Source organism: Hakea prostrata, chromosome 3 (assembly GCF_041222555.1).
Source record: "Hakea prostrata isolate BN-2017 chromosome 3, UWA_Hpros_2, whole genome shotgun sequence".
NCBI lineage: Eukaryota > Viridiplantae > Streptophyta > Magnoliopsida > Proteales > Proteaceae > Hakea > Hakea prostrata.
Genome location: NC_142602.1, coordinates 24,648,649 through 24,666,308, shown reverse-complemented (window position 1 = coordinate 24,666,308; position 17,660 = coordinate 24,648,649). Strand labels below are relative to the sequence as shown.

The 17,660-nt window shown below is 36.8% G+C and overlaps 1 protein-coding gene across 2 annotated transcripts; it reads left to right on the top strand.

Annotated features, from left to right (window-relative positions):
• Positions 1–1,971: 1,971 nt before the first annotated feature.
• On the top strand, positions 1,972–17,559 carry LOC149021825 (bystin-like protein). 2 transcript variants are annotated; one of them, XR_016172361.1, is made up of 13 exons: positions 1,972–2,230; positions 2,308–2,523; positions 2,627–2,753; positions 3,631–3,682; positions 3,818–4,145; positions 4,834–4,913; positions 5,026–5,073; positions 12,751–12,897; positions 13,689–13,761; positions 13,891–13,966; positions 16,305–16,417; positions 16,533–16,587; positions 16,691–17,559. XR_016172361.1 is itself a non-coding variant. In XM_089150005.1 (12 exons), exons 1-11 carry the CDS (start codon positions 2,114–2,116, stop codon positions 16,391–16,393), a joined length of 1,353 nt encoding a protein of 450 aa, XP_089006131.1. In that variant the 5' UTR covers positions 1,972–2,113; the 3' UTR covers positions 16,394–16,417; positions 16,533–17,554. The 2 variants fall into 2 exon arrangements, 1 of the variants encoding a protein (XP_089006131.1); XM_089150005.1 differs by having other exon boundaries at positions 16,533–17,554.
• Positions 17,560–17,660: the final 101 nt, after the last annotated feature.

Sequence of the window (17,660 nt, the reverse complement as noted above, 5' to 3'; positions counted from 1 at the left end):
TAAAATAGCGATGTATAAATGTAAATATTATTTTTTATTTTTACATTCAAAGATTTAATATTTTAAAAACTTACAAAATGAGACCCCTGCTCTACCCGATCCCAAACTCATTTTTTCGCAAGCCCTAATTGAAAAATCCAACTTCCATATTCTTTAAAGCCAAATAAAAGTATTTAAAACTTCAGTTAACAACTACCAAGAAAATTCAACGATGTTTCAACGACGTCTTGCAAGAAAGTTGGAGATACTCATGGTCCCAACTACTTTTGGGTTTGTAATCAGAAATTCAAAGCTTCAATAGAACATATTGCAATCTACTTGCAAGGAGAAAAATCTAGAAAAAGATGTAGAGCAAACTCGATAGTTTGCTAAAGTTTACAAAGATGAACCGTTTTTAACATAAATGTAGAGGCGAATAGATAAGTGACAAATTGTATTAAATTCTTAGAAGACATGGAAGAGATTCCTAGTATGGTCCATCAATTTCCCAAACTCTTCCCTAATTTGATGCACAAGCAACCAAAATTCACATAAAATAGCTTGAGGAGATAATGCAAAAATATGCAAAAAAAGATGAAGCATAGGACTTTTTGACAATTCAAAAGCCGATGAACTCATCTTGCAGACCAAAAAAGATGTCAAACACCTGGTCTTGTCCGATAGAACATAGCTCTTCCGTTGGAGGACCAAAGGCCATCAAGCATTGAATTTCTTTTCTTTTGTTGTTTAAACCTTACTTGATCATGAGGTTTGAAGAACACAATGCCTCGAACAAAAGATAAAGGGAAGAGAGGAAGAAATATTTAACCCCTAGAAAAAAAAAAGTTGAAATTTAGAACTTTATATTTTTTAAAGTATGTAAATTTTTTAACCATAATTTAGTTGAACTTGCTGATGAGTGTACTATCCTATTGTTTCTTGAGAGTTATTGCCAATTATATATAATTATTGGGAATGTTTATAAAAAAATTTTTACATTTATTTTGAGGGAATTTTTTTTAGGTGTCTTAGCATGAAATGTCAATCAAATTTGTGGTATGAATTAATAGATTTGAATCCGACCCTCCATTCCACTCTCCATATATAGTGTGGAATTACAAGATCAAGGATTCTTTCTTTTCTTTTCCTTTTGCTATATTCTTAGATTTGCAAAGAGTAGTTTAACCTAAGACTTCCTCACTAAGAGGTTGTGTTCTTATCAATGGAGCAACCTTACGCGTTACTTTTTCAAAATTTATTATATTACACATCCTCCAATATCTAATGTCATTAACTTTAAAACAAAAAAAAGACATTTAGTTTTATCAAATCTTCATGTTAGTGAAGAAAAAAATAAAAATGCTTAAAAGTTACTGATGTGGTTCTTCTTCTCCTCTTTGAGTCATGTTGTTCTTCTTACCCTCTTCTTTCTGTCTTCTTTTAATTTTTGTTTATTTGAAAGTTGAAATGGGTTTACGAGTAAATGAGAGCAGTTTGAGGATTTTGAAAATAAGATAGATGCTGAAGTATTAGTTTTCCATTATCTTTTAACAAAAGGTGTATTTATTAAGGCAGAGTTGCTATAAGGTAACAAAAACAAAAATCTTCGACTAATCATCTATGAGAGTAGAAGGCGAATTAGGTCACCGGAGACGAGTTTAGTGTTGTGTAGTAGTCGGTTAGGGTTTTTAGATTAACAAGATCTCGTTTTTGGGGTTTCAATTTGTGAATTTGATAGTACTGACGTAGTCTTTTGTAAATTTTAAAATTTATTTTAAGTGAACTGATACAATTACCATATTACCCGTTCTTATCACCGTTGGATTAGAATTTGAAAGCTGTCGAGAAACTGCAACCTGCACGGAGAATGTCCGCGCAGTACAAAAGTCCGAAAAGTTGGTTTTTATTTTTATTTTTTATAAAGCAACAAGGCGCTTTATATATATTGCTTTATATATATATATATAGAAAAATTGAGAATAGTGGCGGTAAGGGGTGAAGTCACAATCTTTCTACGGAGTGTACCTTCCGGTTAGGGTTTTTTTATTTGGTTTTATTTTTTCCCTCTCGCTGCTTCGTTAGGTTTCTCCCTACTGAGCGTTGGGGTGAGAGACTTTTGAGAGCTTCACCAACAATGGGAAAGAGAGGCCGACAGCAGCAGCAGCAGCACCAGCCTTTGTATGCTGATGACTCCTCAGTCGCCTCCAAGAAGCGATCACGAGCAGCTAAGAAACATCAGGAAGAAGACAAGGTGATATATTTACTTCACCTATTCGTCTGTCTGTCTACCTATCTCTTACGTCTGATTTGGGTTTTCTTTTTTATCAGATGATTTCGACCGGAATGAGTTCCAAAATTTTGAAAGAAGCCTTAATTCAGCAAAAGGAGATCCAAGAAGAAACTAAGGGACAAAATCCCAACTCTGCCTTCTTTGCGGTTACTGACAAACGAAAAGCTACAGATGATGGTGATGAAGAAGAGGATATTGATGCATTTGATGGTTTTTCGGAAACTCTTAGTCTCTACAGTGGCTATGCAAATGAAGTAACTTAAAATTTAAATTGCTCTGCTCCCTGTGTGTTTGTGTTGCTATCGTTTGGTTTTACAGTCCGTTTTCTGAATTTCTTTTTGTATCCTAAATAAATAGGAGAAGATTGATGAGGAGGATGAGAGAGTTTTGGAAGCTTTTATGTCGAAGGACGCCGGTCCACAGCAGACGTTGACGGACCTCATTTTAAAGAGAATAAAAGAAAAAGAAGCAGAGGTTTCTTCAGGTAAAATTTTTCTTTCTTTCATTGATAGTTTAGGTTGATTACGAAGTACAACTCAGAATTGAAAAAAAATAAAAAAATTCACTTATTGCTCCAGATTTTCTAACATCGAAAGAGATAGGAATTCTGAAGTGCATACTGAATCTGTGTGTATTATGCAAATTCCAGTGCGCTTTCGAGTAAAAATTTTGGTCTTTTTAGCATAATTAATTAAAAATTTTTAAATCACATTCCTTTTTGTCAAGAGAGATTCTGGGAGCTCGTGGGATGAAAACCTGCGAGGACACTTGAGTTGAATGCAAATTCTGTCATTGGTGGTAGAATGACTTGAAACATATGGTTGTAAAATTTTTTGTGCTTGGGAGGTCTAATAGTCAAAGGAAGAACTCTGTTGGGATAGAAACAGTTCCATGAAATCGACATAAAGAATGCTAAGTATTGGTAATAAATGAAAGAACTAATACAGCTTGCATGGGTGGTAAACTTAAGGGTTTTAGGGGGTTTATCATTTGTGGACAAACTCCTTCCTTTTGTGTGGGGATGGGAGTTCTGAGTTTGTAACAATGTCAATGTCTGGGTACTTCACAACCAGTTGCAGTTAAGCTGGGATATACATTATCAAATCCAGCATTTGGACAAGTATTACTGACTGGCCTTACTTTTTTAAGTATTTCTCCTTCTAGTGCATTATAACATTGAATTGAGGCCATGCTTGATTATTTAAGCAAATTTCCAGCTTTGCGCCAGGTGGTTTTGATCAATAATATAAATTGTTTGTAGTTCGAGAATAGTGAATTGTCTTTGGTTTGCTTATTTGTACCATGTGCTCCTCTTGCATTTGAATTTATGAACTGATAAATTTCTGTTTGATTGTTTACAGAAGTACAACCCCTCCCTAAAATGGACCAGACCATCATAGATTTATACAAGGGGTAATGCACCCACCTTCAATGGGGTATTATTTATTGTTTGTGCTTTTGCGTGTGGACCACAAGTCCTGTTAGTACTCATCAAGGTTCTTATTTTTTATATTTTATTTCCCCCCTTCCAATTAACATTACTTGCAGCGTTGGCAAACTGCTTAGTAGATACACTACTGGAAAAGTCCCAAAGGCATTCAAACACATCCCCTCAATGGAGCTTTGGGAAGATGTACTGTACTTGACAGAACCTGAGAATTGGTCACCAAATGCTGTGTATCAAGCCACAAGAATCTTCTCTTCCAATTTGGGTGTGAAGAAGGCCCAGCGCTTCTACAGGTATGTCTTGCTCCCAAGGATTAGAGAAGACATAAGGAAGAATAAGAAGCTCCATTTTGCTTTATATCAAGCTTTGAAGAAGTCGCTGTACAAGCCAGCAGCCTTTTTCAAGGGTATTTTGTTTCCATTATGTGAGGTATGTCAAGAGCCCTTCTAAATGCAGTCTACTGGCATTCTTTTTTGCTCTTGGTGAAAGTATCTTTGTTGCGGCCCTGTTTATTATTATTCTTTGTGTTGATAAATTATTTGATATCGTCTTTGTGCTGTTTATTAGTCTGTGACTCTTGACTTGTTGCATGAGTAGGAGTTGATCTTGTCACTCAGTTTACCTAGTTATCATTGTTTTGCTTTTGGATTGAAAAATGAAAGATGTAAACAATTACTGAGAAAACAAAGGTGACTTGTTCGCAGTTAGTTGAAAGGCTAGCTGATAGACTTGTATTTTTTTTCCTTTTGCCTTTCTCTAAGGTTAATCATTTTGAGAATTCTCTGGTTTCACACTACATTAAACAAGGTCTTTGTTATAACCGTTATTACTCTTTCAACCCATTTCTTCCTCATTCTTTCAGCTTAATCCATAACTTAGCAGGCAATCTTTGTTCCTTGTCTTCTTTTTACTTAGTAGCCCCATTTCCCCAGTGGTTCTTTTGCTACTGTTTCTTCCATCTTATTGGTATATAGGAACACTTTGTTGACTTGATCAAGTCATGATTCTTGTTAATCGCTTCACCGATATTTGGAAATCCAGTAAATGAGCTATAACCTTCTTTGAAGTTTTCTATCTATTTTCTTGTGGTACTAAGAATTTCATTATGAATGTACAGTCAGGAACTTGCAATATTAGGGAAGCTGTCATTATTGGAAGTGTTATTCAGAAGGTCTCTATTCCACCACTTCATTCAAGGTAATGCTTTTTTTCTTTTTTCTTTTTTCACCTTGAATACCATGACCTTGTTGGTGGCACTTTACCTGTACTATTGTCCCAATCTGACTCGCTTCTCTTAATGGGTGCACAGTGCTGGACTGCTGAAGCTTGCGGAGATGAATTATTATGGTACAACAAGGTATCCAGACACATGTGAAACTGTGATATTTGACTTTTTTAGTAAGCAAGTTTGGTAGGTTGTAGGTTTTAGTCGTTCTGGGCTTTCAATGTTGCCTTTTGTTCTTAGCTCAGCAGTTGATGTGGTATAAGAAATATTACCCATTTATGTGTTGTTGGTAATCAAATCAAACTTTGAGTTGAAAATAATCACCAGATAGAATCACATTAATCCATGTTAGAAGTGACAGAATACAGAAAGATTGTGAAATCTTAGAATCTAACAGCAAATGGGTCTGAACTATGAAGTCGGAGTTGATTGATATAGGTTTTTCAAGTCTTCCAAAATCAAGCTGATCCACTGGTCGGATCTGCTGGGAAAATGGTTAACAGAAAATAGAAACTTTAGTAATACAGGATTCTTACTTCAAAGACAAACAATCCCCATTAACTCTGCTTGAAGGTAGGGAGCAGAGAGACGCAAATAGTAGCAGAAAAGGAATAGCCCATTCCTTGGCTGGAATAAATCCACTATCCTGTTGTCCATCCAAAAAGCAACAGTAGATTTTTAACTGAAGATGAAGGTATCTGAACAAAAAATAAATAAAATGATGGAATAACGTGTTGAGGGGAATGGGGGTAATAAAGAACTAGTAACCGAACCCAACATAGGAACCTACGGCTGTTAGAACACAGCATAAAACAGAAATTAGAACTTGAGAATGCTGGACTGGATTGGTGCAATCTATGATGTAGCCTCAATTGAATGAGGGCAAGTTCTTTCAAGATCTTTTAAGATGGCAACTCTAATGGGACCAAGAAAGGGTTTCTTGATCATGGAGATATGTGGTGAATAATTTAGAGATGGGGAACCGGGGTCTACAAGTGTCAGAATGGGCTGAAGCTGGAGGGGATGTAGGTAATAACATGAGGATATGATCCTCCAAGTTTGATGAGGTTTGGATGACTAAATTGCAGATATAAGGGTGTTCTTGTTTGGGGGTTATAGGAAGTCCAAAAATTCAAGAGATACAATAAAAGGTAAGAGGGAAGGATATGGGATATGTTGGTCGTCACTTACATGGTGTAGGAGCCTTGTTTAATGCAGTTGAGATGGTGGATTTATCTGAATGCAGGCTGAATCCACAGCCATAGAGGAAACTCGGCTTGACTTCATTAGAGACCCTTTCACTGGAGCATTTGGACTTACCATTGCTGGAGCATGCTATTCTCTGAGAACAACAAACAAATAGGCTGCAACAGCTGATTTTACTAATGATATAGAGGCTTATTTATAGCCTTAACAATTGTATTCCTACTTGTACTTGAAATACTAAACTGAATTGAAATAGAATTTTGATAATATGGACTGTCCTTAAACAATGACTAAATAGGTAACATGTATCAGCCTTGATAAGTTGATGTGGCCTCACTGGGGTGAGGGCCAAAACCCAAGGTCAAATAAGGAATCAGCAGTCGAATTAGGGTATAGGTTTTAAAAGCTGTCTTTGTTTTTTACGGTTTGTAGGAGGGTTGTACTGGGTTTGGTTAGGGTTTATAGGCTTAGAGATGTTGGGGACCTAAATCTGAACATAGCTGATTTGGTTTCAGATTCAAGTTTAAAGGGTTAGGGTTTTGGGAAAATTAGGGTTTCAGAATTTTGGGTTTCTAGAGGGTAATAAGGGCTAGGTTGGGATCAAGTGCTAGACAGAGAGGGGAGGTTTTGATCCTAGAAGGGGAGGTATTTTGTGGAGGGTGTTGAGAGATGCAAATTTTGGTTCTGGGGAAGAAGAAGAGGTGCTGCAGGTAAGAGAGGGGAAATTGTAGGGTTTGATGGGGACAGAAGATGGGGAAGGGTAGGGATGAGTGTTTACTGATTTTAGAAGGTTGGGGATGAAGTAGATATGAAGGGAAACACTCTACAATGTTACTGCAAGGATACTGTTGAGGCTGAAACCCTGGAAACCTCTTCTTGAACCACACTACTCTCTGCTGCAACTCCTCTCAATATTTTTATTCATCCAAAAAACTGGTTTGTGACAAGCAATAGGCTGTGTATTTATAGCCTTTACTAGACAACTCCTAATGGTAACAGAAAGGTACTTCTTTTTTTTTGGTTGCCAACCCCGGTTTCCAAGGCTTTGCCCTGACTAATCCGGTGTTCGACCCGGGTTGCACACCTGGCTGTGGTGGGTGAGTCTCCCAGCGGGGATTTTTTGCATCCACAAAGTTTCGATACCGAAACCTTGCTTAAGCAGACCAAGCTGCTTACCACTTGGACCAACCCCCGTTGGTAAAAGAAAGGTACTTCTATTTTAAATAGAATAGAACTTCGATTTGACTTCTATTTTGAGTAGAATAGAACTTCTATTTAAAATAGGACTTCTACTTACTGCTCCTAGGCTGACCCAAATAACAAAATAGAAATTGAATTGGACTCCTCAAAATTTACTGAGTGTAATTAGGCCTTGCTCGCTCGAGTAGGTCTGCCGCAAAATGACCGGAGTATCCCTGGAGCCAAAAATGCTTTGGTGCTGCTGGTCCTGCATCATAGGGATTATTTAGTTAATATGCATGACTTTCAATAATGACAGCTTCCCTAACATTGCAAAACTAACAAAAGAGTGTCATCCCTTTACTAGACAACTCCTAATGGTAACAGAAAGGGACTTTTATTTTAAATAGAATAGAACTTCGATTTAAAATAGGACTTCAACTTACTGCTCCTAGGCTGACCCAAATAACAAAATAGAAATTGAATTGGACTCCTCAAAATTTACTGATTGTAATTAGGCCTTGCTGGCTCGAGTAGGTCTGCCGCAAAATGACCAGAGTATCCTTGGAGCCAAAAATGCTTTGGTGCTGCTGGTCCTGCATCATAAGGATTATTTAGTTAATATGCATGACTTTCAATAGTCTTGTCCTTAACAGGGACTAATTAGGTAACATACTAACGTGTAGCTGCCTTGATAAGGGTTATTTACTTAATGTGCATAACTCTTCATAGACCTGACCTTATTTAAACAAAATAAATAACCCATTTGCACACTTGGGCTAGACACCAGACTTAAGGCCCAGGACTACATAAACATATGAAATAAAGGCCCAACCCCCATATCCATCACTCCTAGGTTGATTTCAAAGGAAAACAGGCCAATTCAGTGCTGGACCTGCATCAATCTGGGGCTCGAAAACCTTTACTAGAGGCCCAGAATAGTAGTAATAAGAACAATTATCATTAGAGAAGGAATGGAATTGAATAAAAGTACAATAGTAACAAAATTACGGTTTTTTTGGGGGTAAATAACAAGAGTATTGGTCTCTTTCTTCACAATACGGATTCTTTACAGCAAACGAGTTCTGATTTCAAGTTCTGGTGATACGAACACTTATTGAACTGAAATTTCTTGGAGAGGGCAATGACTTAAAAACTTAACTAATGCCCACCGCTAAATGCTACAATAGGAGACTAAATGACGAAGAATTGTGCAACTTAGGTCTGGGTAAGACCTAGGAAGCAGGTGTGAAGTTCATGTAACAACTCCTGGTGAAGATCAGGTCTTTCGCTTGAAACTGTAGAGGGGTTCATCTCTGTCACACTCATGATCCCTCAAAATTTCAAATTGAGCTGAAGAGTATTGAGTAAAGATAGATGTCAACTTGAGAGTTTGCAAGTACCTCTCAGAAACAGGAGAATCACTGGTAAAGACAGCAATATAACTCTACAATAACAAAAACAATTTAAAAGTAATAGAGCAGAAATGAACATTGAATAGAGAAGGAGGAGAATGGAACAGCCGCACAACTCCACCGACCCAAACTCGAAATTTCTATCAATAGCCCCACTACCCATATAAAAAAGCTGAAAATAGAAGAAAGGAGAAGTTCTCATTGGATCATATTCATCATAAATGAGCAACAATCCTAGTCTCCTTCATAAGCTGAATGTTGTAACTATGAACATAACCTAGAGGGAGCGGGAGTTCAATAGGTTACACCTAGTGAATTTTGCCTTTTCTTTGAGAATTATTGGAAATTTAGATAATTAAGTAAGATGGCAATAATCAAATACTCATAACACAAGCAGTTTTTTATTGGTTTGACTTATCCCAGTCTATATCAACTTTCTCTTGGTTTTAAGAGAGTATTCCACTAGTTTTTTTCTCTTTCTTTCAATACAATGAGTAGAGAATTAGGACCTTTACAATTCTTCTAAGGATGAGAAGATCCTTTATGATCTTTGTTTGTGAAATTTAAAAGTAACCGCAAGCGCACGGTATCGTGTAGCTAACGGGTCGATCTCAAGGAGATATGCCACTTATACTTCAACTTCTTAATAGTAATGTGAGAGTGGAATGATTCAATTTTTGTTAACTAATTAACTAAACTAAATGATCCTAATCTATACGTCTAATGCAATCGAATTGAAACGAAAAATAAATTAAACACAATCAATGCATAAATAAAAGACAGGAAAAAAATGCGAACAATAAAAATAAAAAGGAAAAGGGAAGTGATCCGAGTGTCAGCTCTGGATCGAGGGAAGGGGAGTATAATAATAATGACTTTGACCGTGGACCCTTTGCCGTAGCTTTACAGTCCACCGATCGGGGGAATGGATATTAAAGGAAAAAAACAGTGCAAAAAGTAAATAACAGAAAGTAAATAACAAAGCAATAAAAGGAAAAGGAAGCCTTAACCAAAGAGAGGCACGACTATAGGCATCTCTGATCAAGGATCCAGGGGAAGGGAGAATAATAAACAGTGCTGGAAGTAAATTGCAGAAAGTAAAATGGAAACCTTAACCAAAGAGAGGCACGACTGTAGGCATCTCTGATCAAGGATCCAGAGGAAGGGAGAACAATAAATAATGCTGAAAGTAAATCCTAAATTAAGAATATGGAGGGGTAGATAGAAGCGGGAATGGAGGGAGGAGAGAAGATTAATAAAGAAGGTTACTTGCTTGCGAATTGAACAAACGATTCGAATCTCAACCAACCCTAACAACCAGATTTAGATCTAGAATGATCTAAATCTGCAATTGCTAGACCCAGAGAAAAACGAATCTAAAAACTTGAAACTTGAACTTGAATTGCATTACATAAAAAACTTAAACCTAAACATTCAATCTAGAAATTAAAATATCACAAATGCAAGCAAAGAAAACTAAAGAAAGCCTAAATAAACCAAAGAGAAAAGAAAGAATGCTTCTACTAAGCTCTAAAACACGTTCTCCTTTGATGGAGTATGCTCTCCTTTTATAGAGTTTGAATAAACTTAAAAACTTGATGACAAAGGCGTTTTTCTTAGTTTCTACTTATCATGATTAGCATAGTCTAGTTACTTTGGGAGAAGCCTAATAAATGCCTTTATGGAGGTTTAAGTGTAGCTGTAGGTAATGGGAGGCTTTCTGCAAGTATAAAACTGTCGCACTTAAGATCAACCGGCATCACCTTTTGCTATACGAGATCGCCGTTTCACAACTAGTCATTAAAATGTGAATTTTGTACTATAGTGGTCCCAAATGGCGTTGCCATTTCCCAGATGGTGCCTTGCCGTTTCCCAGACGGTGCCATTCTGTTCCCATTCAGTCCTCATGTCTGATTTTATTTGATCAGACAGATTCAATCCATTACACAAAAGGCGCCGGGTTTGGCAAATCCGGATCTGTTTGGGCCTATACGCTTCTATTTCCTTTGTTCTCTGTCTGGTTGACTCTTAGCCACTTTAGTTGTCCTTTTGTTCCTTTGGCCACATCCTAAACATATCCTTGGATCTATCTAGGTAACATGCATGTATATTGTATATATTGTAAAAGTACGACATGATATGCATTTTATGAGTGTGCAATGTGTCCTAAGGTGCATTCGATCAATCTTACTTCTGATCTTTAGGTTTAATCTTCTAGTTTGTTCATATTCCACTGATCTTCAAGCTTATTGGTCTGTAAAGTATTTTTGACAGTTTAGCACTTGATCACAAAGGTTAGTGCTTATGTGCTTGTTATCATAAATTTTTTTACAGGGAATGATGTGGCTTTCTTCAACAGTTAGCAAACCAAACTGGGAAATTAACAAGTGTAAATTTTCCCACATATATATACTAGTAAAATGAAATTACAAAATATTCCCAAATCCTTCATATGCCTACTATCATGGTAACTGCATCAAAACTTGAAATTCTAGTCCTTGTAATAGTGGAGGACTCCTACAACAGTAGGTGTTAATAGTGAATCAGCAGCAGAAGAAGAAGAGTGAAGACAAAAGAAAGAGACAGAGGGATATGGTCTGGGTTCACCTCCAAGATCTATGTAAGACTTTACCATGAACCATTGCAAAGGTTTCACTCACCCTGATTGCTGCTACTTTACCATAGGATTCTGCTTTCTCAATGAAGAAGACTCAAATCTGATTTGACAAAATCGTGGCTGGAGTCTTCCCCCTATTTATTTATTTATTATTATTATTTTTTAATAACTTTGTTAATTTGAATAGATAGGGCAAAAATAGAAGTCCTGACTACTTAGTAGCCTAAAATTAAATAGAAATCCTTTGGCTACCAAAATAGCCTACAATCAAAATAGAAACATCCTAGTAAAACTAGCAGTTAAAACAATGCGAAAAAGAATGACATCTAAAGTAGAAATTTTAATAAGGAGCCAACCCTCGAGAAGAACTGCTGTCACCAAGAGTATAAAAACCAACTTCTTTTCCTCTCCTTCTGCTTGATGTGTTTTCAGGTTCTCAGTTTCTTAGTAGTTGGTCCTTTGGGTTGTCTCCAGTTAAGATTTTAAGGGCTGGAAATTAGGATAAACCTCCTGTAATTTGGTTTTATTGGAGTCCTTATGAGAGAGTACTCTCACTTAATTAGAATCTGGTTTTTGGCCTTGGTTAAGAGTCACAGGGTTGGAGACAACCCTCCTCTTCTACAATTTAATATATATTGTCTTTTCCCACCTTACTTGGCCCCCTTCTATCTTGACTCTATTTTGTCCTTATTTTAGCATCATTTAGTAATCCTCTCATATCCTTCTCTCTTTACTTAACTAGTGAACTCTTGAAAGTTCTTTTTTATTATGATGAGATTTCTTTTGGTTCTTAATTTTGAGATATATGTTAATTGGGTGCGCGCATTAGCAAACTCAACTGGGTTATTGATTCTGGGTTTCACATAAATAGAATACAATGGAAATGAAATTGGAAAAGAAACCCATAGAGATAGGAAGGGGACTAAATTATGCCATCACATTCCTTGATGCTTTTTTGGTTGGAGCTCACAAGATATATGACACATGAATGACAATGTTTGAGGTAAATTTTGACTTTATGATCAAAATTGAGCAACCAAATGCATCCTGTGTTGATTTAAAGATAAGAATGCATCTCTAGGTGATATGGTTCTTAGACCCAGAATTGATTTTGAAGCTGGCGGGGTTTTTCTAAACAACTGGGTTGGAATTTTATTACTAGCATTTGAAGAAATGAAAAGGATTAAAATGAAGTTAAGAGTTTCCATGTATTTTCTGTTTTAAGTTGGGAATGTGATCCTCATGAAAGTTGTGCATGAATGCAATATAGAAAGTACTCAAAAGTAGAATCTGCAAGAAAAGAAACAGCTTAACATGTAGACACTAGAAGTTTTTGCCAAAAAGGAAAATTAGCTTGACTTTTTTTTCTCTCCCTTGGTTAACCTGTGGCAGTTTCATTCTGAAGCTTTTTTTGGAGAAGAAGTATGCATTACCCTACCGTGTGCTTGATGCTGTTGTCGCCCATTTTATGAGGTTTCTTGATGACACGAGGATCATGCCAGTGATATGGCACCAGTCACTTCTTGCATTTGTGCAAAGGTGAGGATTTTTCTTTTCTACATGTTAATTGTTTATGGCATTTCTGTATTATTTGGGAAATAAAGAGATAAAGAGAGTCTGGGTGTTTCTTTTCTTTCTTCTTTTTTTTTTTTTGGGGGGGGGGGGGGAGAGGGGAGTTTCCCTACGGAGTCTTGCCCCAGCAATTTTTGCTGAGAGGTTGATTCGATGCCTTGACCTTGGGACTGCAACTGTTATCCACCGACCAGTTGCACCAAGGCCCTCCCCTTCTTGTATTATTTGGGAAATACAGCCAAAATTTTTGGCTGCACTCGTTGATCTTCCCCCACCACTTGCCTGTTTTGGGGGAGTGGTGCATTCACCCTGACATCTCTCTTAACAAACAGATACATTCATAAACTGCAAGAGACTCAAGAAATCCAAGTGAGTCAGTGACACATGCATACCCAGTCAACCTTTTCTGATTTATCATTCTATGAGACTATGTCATGTTGGCCTCATCACATCGACCCTGACTAATGTTTAAGACTTCTCACAACTGCTAGTCTATGGAAATTGAATGAGGAAAACCCAGGCTCAAAATCTATCTTCTGTTCTTTGCGTTTTATGTGATATTTTTTCCATCGAACTGAATACTTCCATCTTGGACTCAGAATGGGTCAGATGCTAACCGTTCTGATCCGTCCCAGGTCAATTTAGCTAAGCTTTGGCTGCATCAATTGATTTGATGTATGAGCCGCAAACTAGTTATTCCAATATTGGCGCCTGCATCTGTGCATTAATTACAGATACTTACTGAAAGATCTATACAGGTACAAGAATGAACTGACTAAGGAAGACAAGGATAATCTGGATCGTCTACTTCAACACCAAAAACATTACTTGGTAAGTTCATCTGGACCTTCTATCACTTTTTCTTTTTCAGTTTCTTTTATTTATTTATTTAATTTTATGTTATTTTTTTCTTCTTAATTTTTGCTATTTTTTTCTTTCTTTTTTGACCATCTATCTTAGGTCACCCCTGAAATCCGGAGGGAGCTTGCAAGTAGTCGTAACCGAGGGGAGAAGGAGGATGTTCTCATGTCAATTTATATCCTTCAACTTGAAATTAATTGGAATATTTTCTTGGGGGGCCTGATTCCCCATTGAAGATATCTTTGAGGCTTTTCTTTATATTTTCCATTCATTGCCCTACAATTCAAATTTTCAGCATGTCCTTTAATAAATTCTACATGGTTTGGTGGTAATATTGGCCTTGTCTTAGAGCTCTATAAGCAGTTGCTGAGAACTTGACCAACCTAGGGCAGTTAGAGAAGAGTCTGACCCATATGTTTCTTATGCTTCAGATACTAGTCAAAAATTAGCCAGCCATATCAGCTGATCATGGACTTAAATAAGCTTTTTTTTCTGCTAGCTTCAAGATATATCGTATGCAGATCAGTGGCCTAAAGCGTAGATGCATGATTAGGAGCTTTCAAGTAGTTTTGATGACTTCTTTTTGGCGGTTTAATGAGGTATATCAGTGTCACTAAGGGAGACCCCTGGACAGTCCAATCAGTGACCTAAAATGTAGATGTGCTTGAATGCATTATTGGTGTAATGCTGAATATCAGCATGAAAAGAAGCTGTGCATGTTATTTTGGGCTTGGAAGCCTTTCTTGGGCCAAGTCAGGCTTAATTTTGATTGCCCAATGGATTTAATATCTTTTGGTTTTACTATGGTAAGGAGCCTATTTGTTTGTTTCTGTGCTTTTGAACTCGGTTTTTGTGGCTGCAACTTTGAGGTACTGTTATCTCAATATCTGGCCCTTAGAATGCTCTGAGATATTTTGGGTTCCTAGTTGATATTCATACCATGCTTTTGACCTGAGTTGGTGTTTGATCTGCCCTGTGGATTGGTAACTATTAACTACTAAACTTCAGTTATCTAGTTTCTATTGTGCTTAGATAATCTACCATGAATTCTGGCCATTGGTTTAAGGTGATTCTTACATATTGTATTCTAGATGATTGAGTGAACTCTGGTGAAGAGTTTAGCCTTTGTTTGATTCTGTTCAGTTGTATGGTTGTGGAGTTGTAGCTTTGTTTCTTATTCTGGAACGTAGTTTCTATTTTGATCCACTTGCCAATATTTTATATTCTTAACTATTGAATTAGGATAAAACTTGTAGGTTTCTTAAGTACTAGGGTTGACCTGGTCTCAGTAGTGATTTGGTCTGAGTTCTATTTTGGGAGTTCTCAAAGGTCTCTTACTGCTTATTAAAGTCCTACAGTTTTGCATGTGGGTAGCAGTCTGGAGTCTACTATGATGTGCTAATTGATTTCAAATTGATACACTGAAAATCTGAATCCCATTTATGGCAGAAAATTAAATATACACCTCCCTGGACTCTGCAGATTATTACGTTTATACCCCCTGGAATTTAATATATTACAAACATTCCCATGTGCCTAACTCCTTAGCTTTAAAATAGGAAAAGACATATTTACCCTTGCTAAGTCTTTGTTTTTTTTTTTTTGATGAGTAAAGAAATATATTAAATGACAAAGCGAAACTAAAAAAATACAAGGGAAGACAATGGGTGAGGGGAGAACAACCTTCAAAGAGGCCGAAGAGGAAAATTAAGACCCCAGGAGACAACAATGCGCCTGTTCCATGGAGTATCTACAATTGAGGAATGGGGAATAGAAATAATTCTCGCAGACACATCGAAACGGATGGCTTTCCGTAAGATATCTATTGAATGGGATTTGGAGGTCCATCGTCTAAGATTGCACTTCCACCACGGGTGGTGGATAGTGGCACTAAAAACTAGCTTACCAATTCAATTGCAAATGGAGGAATCCAGAAAAAATTAACCTCGGAGTTTCGATGGGTGGTGCATTAGTGCTGGTATGATCACACCCCTTGCTGAATCTTCTTATAATTGGGGAAAAAAAAGAGGGCAGTTGTTCTTCACCCTCCCCTCTTCTTTCTTTGTTCTTTTACTTTTCTCCTAGAAAGTCAAAGCAGGTTTGAGGGTAAATGAGGGCATTTTGGCACTCTGAAAATAAAATAGATGTTGAGTCATTATTTAACCCAGCTATTCTAACAGTAGGGGTGGTGTGTTTGATATTTAAGTCGAAACAAAGGGGATGTAGACGTAATTGAATAAATTCCAACGGGTAAACATAATAGTATTCAAAGTCAGGGTGTATATGGAATTTGCTCCATTTATGGTGAGTTCAGTTCTTTTTGGTGGAAACTTCATTTCAGTTAGATTTCAGAGGGACTAAAATGCTTCTTGACAAAGTATCTTGTAGTTTCATAAATCCCCTTAATGTTTATCTCGCTCTAGTTCGTAAGCCACTGAAACAAGAACTATGAAGCCTTGATTGTTCATTGAACTAAGAGTGTGAATTATCTTTGATCCTTGACGCAAGTTTACCATCAGCCATTTCAGTAATCAATAAACCAATTGAAGAAGACAGGTTTGATTTGCCTGAGGTTCCAATGGAAGAGAGTGAATTTTGCTAGCGGGTTTCATTTGATACGTGATTCGTAAGTTCTTGAACTTCCAATATCATTGTCGTTACATATTTGACTGACCTCACTTGGTTTTGCTTTTTTTCAAATTGTGACTTGCCAGCTGATCAATTTATTTAATCTGTCGCAGGTTCTTCTGGAAAAGCAGAGGCGATTAAAGAATTGAGAATAATGCAAGGTCTTCTGTGAGTTCTACTTTGGTTTTCCTTGGCGGATTCAAGTTGTTTGGAAGGGCTGTGCTATTCAAGTATTAATTATTGAAACTAGCAATTAATGCTGAATTTTCAGAGAGTAATGGACCAGTGTCGTCATCCACAAGGTTCTCAATTCTGTGGGACTCGCAGTTTCAGGTGATACAGTATAGGCGCTGTCAAGCACTTCAAAAGTTTTGTAGTTTACCTCAATGATTTGGTTTTAGGACATCAACTCAGTATTGTTAGTTTTATCAGTGGGAATGTACTTCTGAATTAGCAGTTGTTTTACTTGCGTAATTGTAGCTAAAAAGTTATTCATTTATGAGATGATTTGTATAAGTATTGTTTTTCTGTAGGCCTTTATTACTACTAGGTGTTGAAAAATTTCTTATTAATGGTGTCACTCTATCAAATCAAATTCATTCTTTTCCAGTTCTTAATATGAATTACTACTATATTAAGTTGTTTCAATGGCATGTTTAGCTTTCCTTTAAAGTGAGAGAACTGGGTTTTCCTTGTCAGGTAGAAGATAATATTGAAAATCACCATTAGGCTTGCTGATGGTTAAACCCATAAACTGGTTCCTACGTTTTTATGTTACCAATGCTGATCTGTTTATCTTGATGTGATTGGTTTTGGTTATCAGGGTTCAATGTATACAAGGGGTAAATTTAGCCCAGAATACCTGAATATCTAGGAGTTTTGCAGATTTGAGTTTAACTAACCTTGCTTCAGGTTTTTGGTCTAGTACTTATTGGCAGATCGATAATCAGAAAGATTTTATCAGAGATGAACAGATCGGGTCACGGTCATTTTAGGGGAAACTGGTTTATGATAGCCATATCTCAAGCAGGTTCAAATTTAATCATGGGAGAACCAACCGTTTCTACTCAGCTTTGATTAAGATCCAATGACTTATGTTTAAGCAAAGTATACGAGTGGAAAATGATGGGTAATTAAATAATTTGTCCTCTGCTCGAAATTATTTGGACTAATTAATAAATTCTTCCAGATGAGCCAATTGATTGAAAAATAATGAATTAACATCTGAGCATGCATGACAT

Coding starts and splice junctions, on each gene's coding strand:
- LOC149021825 (XM_089150005.1), top strand. CDS start 2,114: ATGGGAAAGAGAGGCCGACAGCAGCAGCAGCAGCACCAGCCTTTGTAT. Junction 4,914..5,025: donor ATTCCACCACTTCATTCAAG/GTAATGCTTTTT, acceptor ATGGGTGCACAG/TGCTGGACTGCTGAAGCTTG. Junction 13,762..13,890: donor AACACCAAAAACATTACTTG/GTAAGTTCATCT, acceptor CATCTATCTTAG/GTCACCCCTGAAATCCGGAG.